The sequence below is a fragment of the Harmonia axyridis genome, chromosome 1 (genome assembly GCF_914767665.1).
Source record: "Harmonia axyridis chromosome 1, icHarAxyr1.1, whole genome shotgun sequence".
NCBI classification, from domain to species: domain Eukaryota; kingdom Metazoa; phylum Arthropoda; class Insecta; order Coleoptera; family Coccinellidae; genus Harmonia; species Harmonia axyridis.
In genome coordinates this window covers 62,491,314-62,508,043 of record NC_059501.1, presented here as the reverse complement: position 1 = coordinate 62,508,043, position 16,730 = coordinate 62,491,314, and the positions used below count along the sequence as shown (strand labels likewise).

The window sequence follows — 16,730 nt, the reverse complement described above, 5'->3', positions numbered from 1 at the left end:
CCAGAAAGGAGTAATAAATGTTATTTTTCATTATATTGATTTGAAGTTAGCGACTCATTCCAAAAAACAATCTGAATCTAAATGGATAGCTTGGAAACCACCATGAAATTTATAAATTGGACAAGTATTTACCAAGTGGTCAATGCTTTCTTCTACACCACGCTTATATAGTGGGCTATCAATAGAATGTCATTTGAAGAGCTTACTATGGCAACGACCATGACCAGTCATAAGAGGATTTGAAATACGCCAAATTTTCTTAGGCAGATTGAACTTTTTCTGAAGCATCAACTCTTAGACTTTCGTTGAAGACATTACAAGACCTCTCTTCCGAAAGCCAAATTTCCTTGTCACTTTTATTGAATTGAAGAAAGGTATTAACCTATAAAGGTTTGCATGACTTTAATCTGGCAGTTCTAGTATCTGGAAGGTAAGATACAATTGCCAATTGGAAATAAGTACGAGTAAGTTGAAGATTTCTTGACTGATATCTGTCTACGAATATGAGGCGGTAAACAATGTAAAGGTGTAGATCTAACGAATAATTTCTCCGCAGTTCAAGTATGTAGTTTTTCAATCAGGCCATCCTTCCACACTGTATCGTAATCTGCAGATAAATCCACGAAGGCAGTTCGTTTTTTTTACTTATTATTGAAACCTGATTCAATAAAAGTAGTTGAACTGCTCACCTTAACCTGATCAGAAAAATTTCTATTTTTCCTAAAACTTCACTGACAATTCTGCAGAGCATTCTCAATATAAGGCTCAATCCTGAATAGAATCATGAAATTCATTTGGAAAATTACTTGATCTCAATATGTCATTATAGGAGGACAAAAGTATAAAGATTCTATATATAGGCATATATATTTTTCGTCGTCTTTCTTGGAGAGTTAAAAAATGGCGTCACGTACGAATAACAGTGGGACCAATGAAGGATGCGATATCATGTTTGAGAGCTTTTTGAAAAGGAATATTTTGATCCAATTAGCTTGAAACAACGATGGATCTATACGGACAGCAGAGTTATTGTTGAACAGAGGAATTGAAATTGAATCGAAGGAAGAATTGAACGATTCGCCATTGGAATCTGCAATAATATTCAAATCCAGAACACTAAAATATAAGAACTCGCCTATATATCGTAGTGTGCGAATGTATAACAACGTACCAGATTTGAGTGGAAAGAAAAGAGGTGTGTGTCGAAAATTTCCGGCGCCAGTTTGGTTCAACTACACTGCTCAACAATTGATAGGGATCACTTACTTGTTCTAAATTTATTTCTGAAATATTCGCTCCAAGATTATAAATTTAGTCAGATCTCAGAGTATTTTCAGTTGATAATATGGTTCACTTGAGAAAAGAATGAAAAAATGGAAAGTTGGAGAGAAAAAAGACTTTATTAGAAACACTCAAAATTCTGTGTTTGAATAACATAAAAATTTTATGATGAAACCACAAGAAGGCTGAAGTTTCGGCTAAGCTAGTACCTAGTTGGTCCCCCACGAGCTCGTCTCAAGCATTCTACCCTACGAGGCATACTTTCGATCAAACAATTTATAAAATTTTGGGGCAAATTCGTCCAAATATCCCGTAAAGCGTTAGAAAGGTCCTCCAGGTTATTGATCGGTTGTTCTAAGGTTGACAATTGTCTAGACATCTCAGACCAGACATGTTCGATGCAATTCATGTCTGGAGAGCGAGCTGGCCAGTCCATCCTATCAATAGCATGAGTTTCTAGCGCTTCATTAACCAGACGACTACGGTGTGGACGGGCATATCGTCAATTAAAATGAAATTCTCGCCCACGGCAGCCGCAAACGGAACCATTATGGGTTCAATAATCATATCGTGATATCTCTGGCTGGTCATGGTGGTGTTCTGCAGAACAACCAACTCTGTGCGTTGGTTCAAACAAATGCCTTCCCATACACATATAGAACCTCCGCCAAAAGCTGTTGTGGGTACCACAAACTGTTCTTCATACCTTCGACCTCTTTCCCTCCAAGCAAGAATACGTCCATCGGAGTTGACCAAACGAAATCTAGACTCATCCGTAAATAAACATCGGCTCCAATCTTCAAGTTTCTAATTGCGGTGCTCCTCAGCCCATTGCCGTCGATGAACCCGGTGTTCCCTATTCAAACGGGGATGTTGTACCCTCCTACGTGCTCTCAAACCACGAACATGTAGTCGTCGTCTTACAGTCTGGTTCGAAATTAGAACTCCTGTTGCAACTCTCAGTGATCTATTGAGCCGCGACGCCGGGTAAGTGGGATTTCTCCTAGCATTGAGGTTCAAAAGACGATCTTGGGCAGCTGTTGTACTGCGCTGCCGACCTCCCCCATAAACATAAGCTACTGAGTCGTTTTGGATGAACCTATTCCAAGCCCTACTCACGACACTTTGCGAAACATTCAACCGCCGGGACACTTCTCGCTGGGACAAACCTTCCTGTATCCACCGTATGATTTGGTCCAGTTGCACAGGAGCCAAACGTCTTCTCGGCATGACTGATAAGCTGATATTGTTCTCATTTCTTCAATTATTGTCACCTTATGTGTTTGAACGAGAGAAAAAAACAGATTTAATAACAAATACCACATTGCTTTTCACTCCACCTGTAACAGCCTACAGATAATAATCGATTTTGTGAACAAGAGCCGATGAAGTGAGGAAGACTTTGATATAATCAACTCAAAACATCTTACTTTTTCCTTAGAGAACATATAATGTACAGATATTCACGAGATAACTTGAAAAAAATACAAATGAAGAGATGTTCATAAGTGATTGTTGCTCAGTGTATCAGATCCAGACTAGGAAATTGTCAGACTTTTTCCATTTTCATGAATATTGGATCACCAATTTTTTTTCGTTTTCGCTACCACAAAAAATTTAATTCATAATAGAACTTGGCTCAGTCATACAGGCGGGGCCGGCGCGAGCAATTTTGGCGCCTAAAGCGAAGAATTTTTTGGCGCCCCTGCTGAAAGAGTATCAATAACAACATGACCTCCTCCATAACCACCTCCCCCCCACCAAAACATCACCTGCTCCGATGATAATACAGAACTTTCTACTTCCGAAGAAGAATCTTGTTATCATGCTTAAAAAAAAAATAAATTCTAGTGAATGAAGCACATTAAATAGTTATTTATAATACAAGTGCAGAAGGCATTGATATTCTCCCACGAGTTCAAAATTCAAAAACGAGCCACGAAGTGGCGAGTTTGTTCTACAAGATGTGGAAGAATGAACGGAATAACCACAGAATTAGAGAAATATATTTATATATAATATTATACCGGGTTTTTAAAGGTTTCTTAATTGAAACAAAAACTAAAACAGCTACTTACGCTGTAGGTATCTTGATTTATTCCTGGATTTCTTCAATGAACAATTCGTAAGTAATATATATGATTTTCACATTCACAAGACACATCGAAGAATCACAATACAATATTCAAAGGGCGGTAGGGCATGCAAAGCTTCATAAACTACATGGGATTAAAAACATGTGTTCCGCTGAATACATTTGGCATTTAACAGTAACTAGTTTCGAATGCAAAATCGTAGGAGTTGTTCATAATATGTTGAATGTGTAAACAACTTCCATATAATTTCAAAGCGAAGATAGTGTTGTTTTTCGTCTTTGTGAAATACATTTCATCTCTCTTTCAATTAGGGTAATAGAAAATGCTTCTTTTATTGGTTGGGTTGCCATGTGTTATTCATTATGGGGAGTAAGTGCTACAAAGAATTATTGATGTTTGCGATATTATTACATCTCAAACGAATACGATAGCGAAATCTGTGAAACAACTATATCAACGTGCTCAAAAGTGTATGTAAAAGGAGAGATACTATTATATTTTGAACAATTACTGCTGAACTGAAATTATTTTATTTATTTTATTTTTAATTCATTGTTTTCAAGTTCACAATATCTTCAAATTATTTGCTGTATTTGTTCTATTCCTTATCCAGTTTGTTGATTAAAAGTTTTTCCAAATAACTATAGAAAAATTCAAGGAAGGTATTCCTAAAAGGTTAAATCACTGCAGTTTTCGAATAAATTCTGAAGATGAAGTCAAGATTTTTTGCCGAATGAAAATTCATTCATTAGTGAATTTTTATGAATTAATTCTTTGTGGTTACGAAAACGAAAGGAAATCATGATACAGAGTGATCACGAAAATAAAAAAGACAAAAATTTTCCTAGTTCGGATCTGATTTATTCGATTTCAGAAATATTGAGGGAAGGCGATAGTGAAAGGTGGCAAAACTTCAAAATTTGAAATTATTCGGTCGATTAGTTAAAGTTATTGTTATTGAACTGTAAAATTTCACTCATAAGATGAACATCGTCCTGTATATCCCAAACGAAGGCACTCAGGCGATAGAAATCCCTTGTTACTCGTAATTATACAAGTCCATCATAATGACCTTCATTTATGGTATCCGCGTTTGTCGCATTATTCCCAGGACTCCCTTAAAATATTTTTTGTTTCAAATTTCTGTTGAATATTAAAATACTTTCAATTAACAATTCCAGTCTTTTATTTGAATGAGTGTATCTTCAAAAGAAATCAAGATAATCAAGATGAAATAAAAACTGAAAGATGACGTAAGGGATGGACTTTGTAATAACTGATCGTAAACTACAAATTTCTCGAACTGTTCCAAAAGGTTATAAGAAATAGGGCTTCAATGGTTTTTTAACCTTGTGTCAATAAGCTTCTAACATTTTCGGAAATTTTTTCTGGAGTTTCCTTCAATACCAAAGAATTAATCTTCAATTTGGCGAGAAATAATTAGAATAAAAAAAAATTACGAACGTTTTTGGATAACGAACTTGGAACTTCAGCAAGATTTAGGTGACCGAGTTTTTGCCGGCGAGTGTATGATCTTATTATTTCGAAAAAAGAGATCGGGGGTCCTAAAAGATTTTTTTCTCTTAGTCTTATAGTTCTTGAGATTGATGAGTTTGTATCGAATTTTGGGACACCCTGTACAAAGTTTTTAATTGTTCAATATCAAAATAACAATAAGTAACGCAAACGTGCCTCTCACCGTTACTCTGTATAAAATTTTCATTGCATACAACTTTTTGACATTTTTTGTAATAAAAGTCGCCGCTTTTAATATATTACCCTGTGTATGTCAATCTCAAAAACTATGGTCATAGCAAAGCCAATACAGTTTGACATTATAGTACTGTACTCGAGTCTCGAAATAAGAGTTCTGACATAAAATTGGAAAATTCCACGGAGGACTTTTTCAATTACAGGGTGAATTATGAACTAAAGAAATTTCATTTTGAATACTGTTTGACTCAGCCCGTATCTTACAATAATTTTATTGGAAACCAGTCTAAAATTATTTCCTTATGAATAAGCAACTTTTGTCGTGCAAAAGTGTTTCATTCAAAATGTTTTTTCTAAGAGAAATATTACTTTTGAGAACAGTGACCGCGCTAGGAGGGGCCAGGGGTCCCGCCCCCCCCCGTAAAATTTGACATACTAAGGCTAAAAGATCATCAGAACTATAATTTTGCTTTACTTTGGCTCCCCCCCAATAAAAATCCGGCCCCTTCTTGACCACCCCTATTTTCGTAAACTGGAGTCGCTCAAGAGAGACCCAATCAGTGCAACGGAAAAGGTAGGATTTGAAGGATTTAAGATTTGAAAATTTATAATACAGTCCACTTTAATTCAATCCTACAACATTTGTTTTTTTTTCCATCGATAATACTTTATTAATTATAATACAGTGGCATATCTTCACAATTCAATGTCAGGAAAAATGGGCTTAACACATTTAGCAGGTACATATTCATTAAATCATTATGAAAATATTAATTTTCAAAAATATTGTATTCTTCCTAGAATATGAAATTACACTGAGTTTTAATTTATTCTTGAATTTTCTACTGAATATTAGCTGGAGAGAATGTGAAAAATGAAGCAAATGATTCAATTAATTGTCAACAATGATAAAAAATTTTTGTAAATTAATATTATAAATAAATAATTTCAAGATTATAGAAAACATTGAATATCTTATCTAGCTTGATCAAAAGAGAAAGACCTGAATTCTAAGTACACAAAGATAAAACTAACTACTTTGAAAAATAATACACTATTTATACACTGTCCTTAAATTTCGGTGCTTCTGATGGACAAGTCCCATTTACAAGCTTCTTTCCATATCCATTCACTTTAACCTCAGTGCCCGTGTATTCATTGGATGATACATCGCCTATGGAGGAATTCCAGAAGTTATTGGATGTTGTCCAGTCTTCTCTCAGAGATAGGTTGTACATTGAATAATCTGGATTTCCTGCAACCTCTTTCTCTATGTCCCTCGGACAACATTTTCGTATATGACCTGTTGGAACTCCTTGAGATATTCATGGTCGAACTTCATCCCATGAATAATCCTCATTTGTTTGAGAAATGTGGATTTTCCACTCTCTCCAGCTCCTAGCAAAAGGAGCTTCACCTGTCTCTTAAGTGTTTGCTTGTCCTTTTCCAACATTTCCAATGCTACCGTTTAACTGTTTCAGAGATTTATTTATGGTATTCAAGAAATATTCCACAGAATCACTAATTTGGAACTCTCTTCTTCGATCAAAAGCTCTTCGTATACCACTGTTAGACCACAATTTTGCTATGGACGGAGTGTAACTTAGAAAAAGTTTTGCATCTAAATGCAATACTTTGTTGAAAAGAAGTAACTCTTTTCCAGCACTAGAGTTCGTAGGGTCACCCCAAGGAATGTCTAATTTAGCCCTGGCATCCACTAAACTTTGCATCCCTCGGACAACATTTTCGTATATGACCTGTTGGAACTCCTTGAGATATTCATGGTCGAACTTCATCCATGAATAATCCTCATTTGTTTGAGAAATGTGGATTTTGCACTCTCTCCAGCCCCTAGCAAAAGGAGCTTCACCTGTCTCTTAAGTGTTTGCTTGTCTTTTTCCAACATTTCCAATGCTACCGTTTAACTGTTTCAGAGATTTATTTATGGTATTCAATGAGACTCGACATGCTCTGAATATTATGAACTTTTTTAGTTATTGCACTAAAAGAATATCTCTTATAACATATTTATAATGAATTTTGAAATGGATTCACTACTTCTACTGTATATTTGTATGATACATATATTTATAATGCTTATACTAATTATTCTTATTTAGATTTTCGCCCTAAAGAAATTTATATATTTTATCGTAGTTTCTATGAATTTTCAAATGGTTATTGAAATTGATTTCTAATTATGTTCTTTATTAGTATAATATACTTAATTTTTCATTACTCACTCATCAATATGTGGCATTTCTTCATAGTAGTTTATCAGATGTTGATGAGAGTGATCGATCGTTTTGATTAGCGAAAATGATTGATTAGAAAATTAATTTCGAAACCAAACGCTCGTACATTCCGGCTACCACTATTCATGTAGTTTCCTAATAGCAGTATCAGTTCTAGAATTTCTGCTAATTTCGTGCTATTTTTAACCTCGTTAGAAGCATCTATAACTGCTTGAATACTCTAAAAATAAATTAAAATTGTAAGATCGAAACAGAACAAAAATATTTGTCAATGAATTCGGAAGGATATAATAATACCATTCTGAATTCTCTCAGTTTTGAACTCGTTTTTCAACTCTTTACTTACAGGTTTCATGTCACTTTTGATCTCATGGTAGAAGTGAATAAATTGCAAAGATTTCAACCTGGGCAGTGGCCTTTCTATCTCTGATATTTTCAAACAGAATTGTTCCGCCTCTGTTTATTCTTCATAAGAGTCTTTGAATTCTTTGAGCTTTTCCATTTGTTCTGCACTGGGTAAATACTAAAAAACATAATGAAAATATGAAGAAGGAAAAAGCATAAAATAAAACTTATTTTACCGTATTCCAATTAAAAACAAAAAAAAATGATAAAGCACTGACTTGGCGATAGGAGTTTTCCATTAGTGACAACAAATATAACCCAAAATGAAGCAGCTATAAAAAGTTTAAGGACAGAAAGGCGCCTGGGGCAGATAAAATGAATAATAAACTTCTCAAATATGGCGGAATGGAACTAGTGAAGGAGCTGACAAATCTCTTCGAGGTAACAACGCCAAAGGAAAACTTGGAAATTGAGCATCACTACTCAGTGGCGTACCCAGACATAAGCCTTGGGGGAGGATAAAGAAAAAAAATTTTTCCTTCTTTTGAAGAAGTTTTCCAAAGAATTTTGCTTATTCATAATAAGATTGTGATATACAGGGTGGCCACTTTTTCAATGGGATTGTATTGGTAACTTTTAAACCATAAGAGTTAGGAGGTCGGTCAAATAGACAAAAAGTTGCATGCATAGAAGCATTATCAAGTAGTTCAAACAAATCGAGATTATCAGGGCCGGTTTTCGAGATATCATAAGAAAAGTAAATTATTTCATTTTGATTTTTCTTTTTTTCCCACTTTATTTCAAATATTATAAAAAAATGTTTCAGGAATTTTTTATTCGACAGTAAATTATTCTCAATTTGACGTAATCAGATTTCGTATCCAACGTTTCGTACTCTCTGGGCCACCCTCAACCTCATTTTTTTCAATACGGACCTGCATATTTTATGACATTTTTCGAAATAACTTTTAACGCTGAATTCAACGATATATCATACAATGTCATTCAAAGTTGATGTTCAGGAGATTTTGACACTCATCCAAAATTAATGGTGTGTATGTAAGGAAAAAAAAGTCTATTAACGATATCAATGTTCTGACCCAAATTCAATCGAACCCAGATAAAAAATCGAGAACTGAGGCCAGTGAATGGAATTTTTCAAAAACTGCTCTTAATAAAACAGTCAAGAGACGCGAATACAATGATTTTAAATTTGAATACCAAGCCTTGCAAAAATTATATCGTAATGCTCTCGAAATAAATTTCGATTCTGTAATTTGTTTCAACGGAACAAATGACAAATACGACAATAGTGATACCTCACGAGAAAATTGAGAATGTTTTGGAAGGTATTCAAGGAGACCAAACAAGCAAATGTATAAGAAGTATGGGTTCCAGAACCGTAAAGTGCATTTTACAAAATGGTGGACATTTCGAACACTTACTTCATTAATTTTCATTTACTTTCGAATAATCATTTGATTTTTCTTTCATTAAATGATACTTTCGTTTAATTATTATGAATTGAAATATTTGAATGATTATTATAAAAGAAGAACCAAGAAACCAGTATACTGGTTTCTTGCTTTGATTCTAATATGTTCCATTTAGTTCAAGATGGGTAAGTTGATTTTCTCATCGAAATTTATTGCATATTGCATGTTGTTAATTAAACTAAATGAAGGTAATACAGATCCGACCCGAAGAAAATTGGATAAGGGTCAAAATCACCTGAAAATCCACTTTGAATGACATTGTATGATATATCGTTGAATTCAGCGATAAAAGTTATTTCGAAAAATGTCATAAAATATGCAGGTCCGTATTGAAAAAAATGAGGTTGAGGGTGGCCCAGAGAGTACGAAACGTTGGATACGAAATCTGATTACGTCAAATTGAGAATAATTTACTGTCGAATAAAAAATTCCTGTAACATTTTTTTATAATATTTGAAATAAAGTGGGAAAAAAAGAAAAATCAAAATGAAATAATTTACTTTTCTTACGATATCTCGAAAACCGGCCCTGATAATCTCGATTTGTTTGAACTGTTTGATAATGCTTCTATGCATGCAACTTTTTGTCCATTTGACCGACCTTCTAACTCTTATGGTTTAAAAGTTACCAATACAATCCCATTGAAAAAGTGGCCACCCTGTATAAGGTTGTTACATATAATGGATATTCCTTCTGGGGGGGGATATATCCCCCTTATCCCCCCCTGGGTACGCCACTGTCACTACTACTCATTTATAGGATAGTGCGCTAATTTGTTCAAAGATATTGTATTTCAGTGTGTAACTCAACTATATGTTCAGATTCTTGAGCAAGTTCTGCACCTTAGTTAGGATAATATATATTGAGTTATTGGGTATAGGTGACCAAATATATTCCAATAAATTACTCTTCATTTCTATTCATTAATGACGACGTTTCGGCTATTGTTTGTAGAATGGCTACAAACAATAGCCGAAACGTCGTCATTAATGAATAGAAATAAAGAGTAATTTACTGGAATATATTTGGTCACCTATACCCAATAACTCAATATATATAACTCAACTATACATCATTGAGAACCAAAAGACGATCAACAGCATTTCTACAAATCCACTGATCAATTTTTTTGAGGCTCGCATATAAATCATCAATTCTGGGATCGCTGCAAGCCGTTCTATAGTGCGTAACAGGCCAATTGAAGTCCCCGGTCTACCGTACATTAATTTTTTTGGCAAAATTCGATTTTCTTATTCAGCATAGTTGCCTTCGAGGGCGATACAGGGATTTACAGTGATCTTCCATCTTTTCGATACTATTTTTGTAGTACGATTTGTCTTTTGCTTCAAAATAGACCTCAGTTTCGGCGATTACTTCTTCATTGGCGCTGAATTTCTTTCCAGCGAGCATTCTTTTGAGGTCTGAGAACAGAAAAAAGTCGCTGGGGACCAGATCTGGCGAATACGGTGGATGCAGAATCAATTCAAAGCTCAATTTAGCCTTTATTTTCATTGGTTTTTGACATGGCACATTGTCTTGATGAAACAGCACCTTTTTTTCTTCAAATGGGTTCGATTTTTTACGATTTCATCCTTTAAACGATCCAATAACGCTATATAAAAATCGTTGATGGTCTGGTCCTTTTGGAGGTAATCAATGTATATTATACCTTGCGTATACCATAATACTGATGCCATAACCTTGCCAGCTGACTGTTGTGTTTTTCCTCGCTTTGGATTCGGTTTATCGCGTGCAGTCCACTCAGTTAACTGTCAATTGGACTCCGGCGTGAAATGATGGAGCCATGTTTCATCCATTGTCAAATATTGACGCAAAAATTCAGTTTTATTGCACTTAAACAGCTATAAACACTGCTCAGAATAATTAACACGTTGTTGCTTTTGATCGATTGGGCTGATTTGAGCTCGCGCGGTACCTATTTTGCACACAGCTTTGTCATGATCAAATATTCGTGAATTATATGATGTACACGTTCGGATGATATCTTCACAATGTCTGCTATCTCGATCAACTTCACTTTACGATCATTCAAAATTATTTTGTGAACTTTTTTGCTTTTTTCGTCGGTGACAGCCTGTTTTTGGCGTCTACTGCGTTCGCCGTCTTCGGTACTCATTTCACCACGTTTAAAAATAGCAATGATGGTTGATTTTCTTGGTGCAGACCCCAGAAACTCTTCATCAAGCTAAGATTTTGCTTCAACTGTTTTTTTCCCTTCAAAAAGCAATATTTTATCAACATTATTTGTTTCCATCTTTTTTCAAATAACAAAAGTAGCTAACCTCACAACGCAATCTCTCACAAACTAATTGTCGGACTGCTGTATCATTTGAAAGTTGGTACTAACTAAAAATCATATGGATTTAATACTAGCACCGCCATCTGTGTGTCAGACCGGGGGCTCTTCAATTGGCCTAATATATCCTACAATTATCCGGATTACTGAAGACCGGACTATATTTCCAGTACATCAATTAAATTTAAATAATGAAGAATCAGTTTCGGTACCTCAGAATAAATTGAATTTTCCGTAATAAACTAGAAAAACAATACTGAGGGTAAGTTTCGAGGTGAGTATTCTATTGAAAATAGAAAGCTTGAGACATATCTGTTATTAGTAATTATTATTATATTTCTACATAAAATATGATTCTACTATGTTCCAATTTCTTATTCTATTCGAAATAAACTAGATATAAAAAAGTAACAGATTCGGAATTCTGGCACTCACCTGTATAAGCTGATCCACGATTGTTCCAGTAAGAACCTTTTCATCGCATCGCAGTATGAAGTTCTTAATTTCATCGTAATCAATGTGCTTCAGTGAACCTCTTAGAAGTATACTAATATTCTGCGCTGTTCTCGGTTCTAATATCCTTACTTTTTTCATCCTCTTCAATGTTCCATTATTATCAAACCGAAAAATAAGAGAATTAGTTAGAATTGTATTTATAATCTTCACATCATGATTAGGTCTTGCAAGATGCGATAAGTGCCACGATAAAATGGTACCAGTAGGTATAAATTTGGGTGGAGAAGAATTCAATCAATAACTTGAAGTTCATTGAATAATCAAGAAAGTGTGTCTCAATAACAATGCAAAATTCAATAAGGCATGACCGCTGAGATCCCTTGTCCTCGAGAGCAATATGTTCGATGAGAAATGAAATCTCTGCAATTTATTATTATTGAGAACATGTGGCGGAAAAATTCGAACTCTGGGTCTTTCGTTTGAAAAACCAACTCAACCATTCAAAAACCATTCAATGCATGTGAGTAATGAGTACATACGTATTTTGAATACCTATCACGATTAGGTACCTACATATATTACTAGTTTTTAGAAATGGTATTTTCTTCATAGTCCACTGAAGATAAAGGAAGTTTTGCGATCACTTTTAGGAAGAAATAAATTGTAGGTGTGCGAATTACAATTTTTCTCTTCAAAATGCATTTCACACCAACAACTTGCATGTTTGTGTATCAGTCTGTGACTTCAAATTCTTGCAACTGAACTTCTGGACCGGTTTCGTTATATATTCAGTTAGGGCCGTTAAGCCCGTAAAAAGATTCCAAACAAAATTCAGGCTTTTGTTTTCATATAAAGGATATGCGCTCAGCATGTGCAAATGTAAACCTCTGCTCAGCTCAGCAGTTGAGCTGAGTTTCGTTTTGCAGTGTGTAGAATCAAAATATTCAGAAAAAAATATCCAGAGTTTTTTTCGAAAACTATAATAGCTATTTCCATTAACTTCGATTTAAAATTGGTTGGCATTAAAACGTAAACTCTAGGAATTTTAAGAGGAAGTGATTTTTTGCCTTGATTGACACCAAAGGTCAATTTTTTGAAATAATGAAAACACTATTATATTCGCCGCATTTTATTCTATTGTCTTTCAAGGAAAAACTGTAATTCCTCTATATCAGATATCAAAATGCGCACCAAAGAGTCACATCCAAAAATGCAACATATTTCAAAGCTTCTAATCATATTGATACTCCTTTTAATCTTGAAATGAAAAAAACACTTTTACAAGATTTAATTTAAAATTGGTTACTGATAAATGCCGTTTTCATGTTAGTCGGCAAATTTTTGCATAAAAAATTTGTTTTTTGCTGAAAGCAAACTTTTTATTAGGATACCAGAATGAACATAAAGAAATTCCAATAAAAATGCTACTCACTTTTTCTCTTCATTTTCTGGTTTCAGCTTAGTAACCGGGGAAAACTTTTCATCCAACTCTCTCAATATTTCGTCATTGGCAAACTTCTCCTCTTCCACATTGATCCAAAACGACTTCTCGGTCATTTTTTGAGGAGGGATCTGAAAAATAACATCATATCGTTAAAACTCCATGTTTACACATATGAAGTATTTCGAGTTCATGGTAAGCATAGTATTCTACTGAAGTTGTATCAACCACACTCTAATCCACAGAATCTTTACAAGCCTTTAAAGACATTTCCTGAAAGTGAAATTTTAAACGCTTGTAACAATTCTGTAGATTACAGTGTGGTTACTTCATTTTCAGTAGTATACACATACGAAGGAAATAAAAAAAACGTACTGTTATCCAATTCGCTTTTTTCAGCGGTACTGGTGTATTCCACTTTTTCTTTGGCTTAAGACCATGCGGAATGTTTTGACTCTCATTTGGCCAGCTTGGTGGTAAGGGCACTGCTGAAGCCATTCCTGGAGCCAAAGGTGGAATGCCATCCATAGGGGGAGGTACTAGTATGGGAAGCGGAGGTGGTGAAGGTATGCTTGATGATTCCTGCATTGGAGGTGCAGGAGGTACTGAGTTGTCATTCGCGTCCTCCAATGGTCTCTCATTTTCTTTCTCCAACACTTTTTCGCTACTTGCTGATTTTAATGTGTTAAGTTCAGCCTCTATTTCCGCTTTAGCTTGTAGAGCCTCTTCCAGTTGTCTTTGGAGCTCTTTAACTCTGGCACTATCATCCTGATTAGATTTCTCTGAAATGAAGTAGGGGAAAAATTGGGTTACAATAATGAAGAGGAGAGATTATAAAGAGTGTAGTGACTTCATAAAGCAAAATTAATCAGAACAGATTCAATTCATATCCGTGTTTGATGAGAGGATCTGTGTTAAATATAAAAATACAAAATAAAAATACAATAAATACAAAAATACAATATAAATACAATAAAAATACAAAAAGAAACATCAATATAAAAGCGAATGAATCAATTTATTTGAGGCCTATTAGTCTGCAAGAACTTGAAAATATTATCAAATCTTTGAAAAATAAACAGACAAGTGGAGTTGATGGTGTATCCAACAGCATCATTAAGCAGTGTATGAAAGAAATTCTGGAACCCCTAAGAATAATAATAAACAATTCAATAAAGGAGGGAATGTTTCCAGACAGATTGAAGAATGCGATAGTAAGACCTATATTCAAGAAGGGAGATGAAAATGATTTTGGAAATTAAAGGCCCATCAGTATTTTACCATCCTTTTCTAAGATCTTTGAGCTGGCTTTTTGTGGACAAGTCATGACATTTCTCTTGAAAAACAGAATATTCACCAAAAATCAACACGGTTATTTGAAAGGAAGATCAATTTAAACGGCCATATTCAACTTTGTGAAAAAAATAACAAGTGCTTTTGAGAACAGAGATCTATCTATGGGACTGTTTCTGGATCTATCGAAAGCTTATGATTGCCTTGATATAGGAAATCTTATAGAAAAATTGGAAAGTTATGGAATTGCAGGACCAGCCCTAGATTGGGTAAGATCGTACTTCACTAAACGGACTCAGTTAGTAGAGATATATGCAGATGGATGTACAATAAGATCAGAAACAGAAGAACTGAAGCTTGGAGTGCCACAAGGAAGCATAGCGGGTCCCCTCCTCTTCATAGTGTATGTTAATGATTACCCATTGAACCTTAATTGGGGTGAGGATAGAGTGAACTTTGAGGACTATGTTGATGATAAGAATCTGCTGGTTATAGAGTCTCTGTGGCCAGATCTCAAGAAATTGGTTGAAGAGGTACTGAAATATACCGAAACTTGGTTTGCTCAAAACAACATGGTCATGAACAAGGACAAAACCAACTTGATTGTATTCCATCCTCCAAATTCCAACTTAGAAGTTCCCCAACATGTAACTCTGAATTGCTGCAAATATAAGGTTTCAGAGGCCACTAGATTCTTAGGCGTACACATCGATCAGGAACTGAACTGGAAACAACACATAGAACATCTGAGTAATAAAATAGGTCCATCCATTTATGCTTTGAGAGTAATTGCCAAATATCTGAGTAAAAAAATTATAAAGACTGTCTATCATGCTACTATAGAGTCAAAATTGAGATTTGGTGTTATTTTCTATGGTTCGGGAAACATTCAGCCTTTGTTTATATTACAGAAAAAAGCTATAAGAATAATAGAAAAATTATCATTCAGAGAATCATGTAAAGGATATTTCAAAAAGAACGGCATTTTAACACTTTATGCATTGTATATTCAAGAATGTTTAATATTTTTTCATAAACATAAAGATCTGTTTTCTCCATATCTGAATCTCAAGAAAAATTATGACACAAGAACTCTATCATACAATTTACCAAAACATAGCCTTTCAACAACTCAAAAGCAAGCAGAGTACCGATGTTTAAAGTTTTTTAATAAATTACCTAAGGATATACAAAAGATTGATCTACTTAAACCTTTCAAAAAAAAAGTTTTTAATTTATTATTGAACATGGAACCATATAGTATGGAAGAATTTTTTGGATGATTAAGAACCACATTTCTTTTTTGACACTGTTTCATTTCTCTTCTTTTTTGTAACATGAATTGTTTTGAAATAAAGATTATTTATTATTATTATTATAATTATTAAATTCCGGAGAACAAATCCTAAACCATTGAACCCAATTATTTATATTTCGAGTTCAAGTTATTTGAAGAAATAAGCTCAACCTGGTGTATTCTGAACTATTTCTGTATCAATGAGAATAAGGGCCTGTTTTACCATTTGCTTCTAAAGTTCCCAATATGTAGCCAGTGGTTGTTAAAGAACTAACTAACCCGTCTCTTTTTATACGTAGAATTGACTGAAGAAATAAAAATAGATCTAAAAAAATCCCCATGCATTTTAGACTGTCAGCACGAAACTATTAGGCTTAAGATTCGGCAGTATAATATATTTCATTATAATCGATAAGAATATCTTTGTTACGTTATAGGTACATTTCCGAGAATCTTTTTCAAATTTGATTTTTTGCCTTCTAAATTAATGAATCATGTTACCGAAATGGGAGTTCAAGGTGGTATAGCAACTGATTTTAATAATAATAATATAATATAATAATAATGAACTTTATTTAGCACTCGGCTATTGAAAACAATACAAATATAATCCACTAACTTAATTAAATTCTTCATAAATATAACTCATTAAACATTTTTTGAATTCTCTATAATTATTACAATATTTGATCTTTTCAGGTAGATTATTGAAGATAACTAATCCCCTGCTAAATGTGGAT

General features: G+C 34.1%; 1 protein-coding gene across 1 annotated transcript; it reads right to left on the bottom strand.

Annotated features, from left to right (window-relative positions):
• Positions 1-5,735: 5,735 nt before the first annotated feature.
• LOC123672875 (protein diaphanous-like) lies at positions 5,736-14,727 on the bottom strand. Its single transcript, XM_045607204.1, has 6 exons — positions 14,682-14,727; positions 13,776-14,182; positions 13,392-13,531; positions 7,692-7,868; positions 7,334-7,565; positions 5,736-7,061 (listed from the first exon to the last, which is right to left on the bottom strand). Exons 1-4 carry the CDS (start codon positions 14,725-14,727, stop codon positions 7,781-7,783), a joined length of 681 nt encoding a protein of 226 aa, XP_045463160.1. The 3' UTR covers positions 5,736-7,061; positions 7,334-7,565; positions 7,692-7,780.
• Between the last annotated feature and the right edge of the window lie 2,003 nt (positions 14,728-16,730).

What these genes read in the sequence shown, in the direction of transcription:
- LOC123672875 (XM_045607204.1), bottom strand. Translation starts at nt 14,727, where the DNA reads ATGACTTGTCCACAAAAAGCCAGCTCAAAGATCTTAGAAAAGGATG. An exon ending in AAAAAGCGAATTGGATAACA is followed by an intron (nt 13,532 to 13,775) that starts GTACGTTTTTTT and finishes GTTATTTTTCAG; the next exon opens with ATCCCTCCTCAAAAAATGAC. An exon ending in CCAGAAAATGAAGAGAAAAA is followed by an intron (nt 7,869 to 13,391) that starts GTGAGTAGCATT and finishes TATGTTTTTTAG; the next exon opens with TATTTACCCAGTGCAGAACA.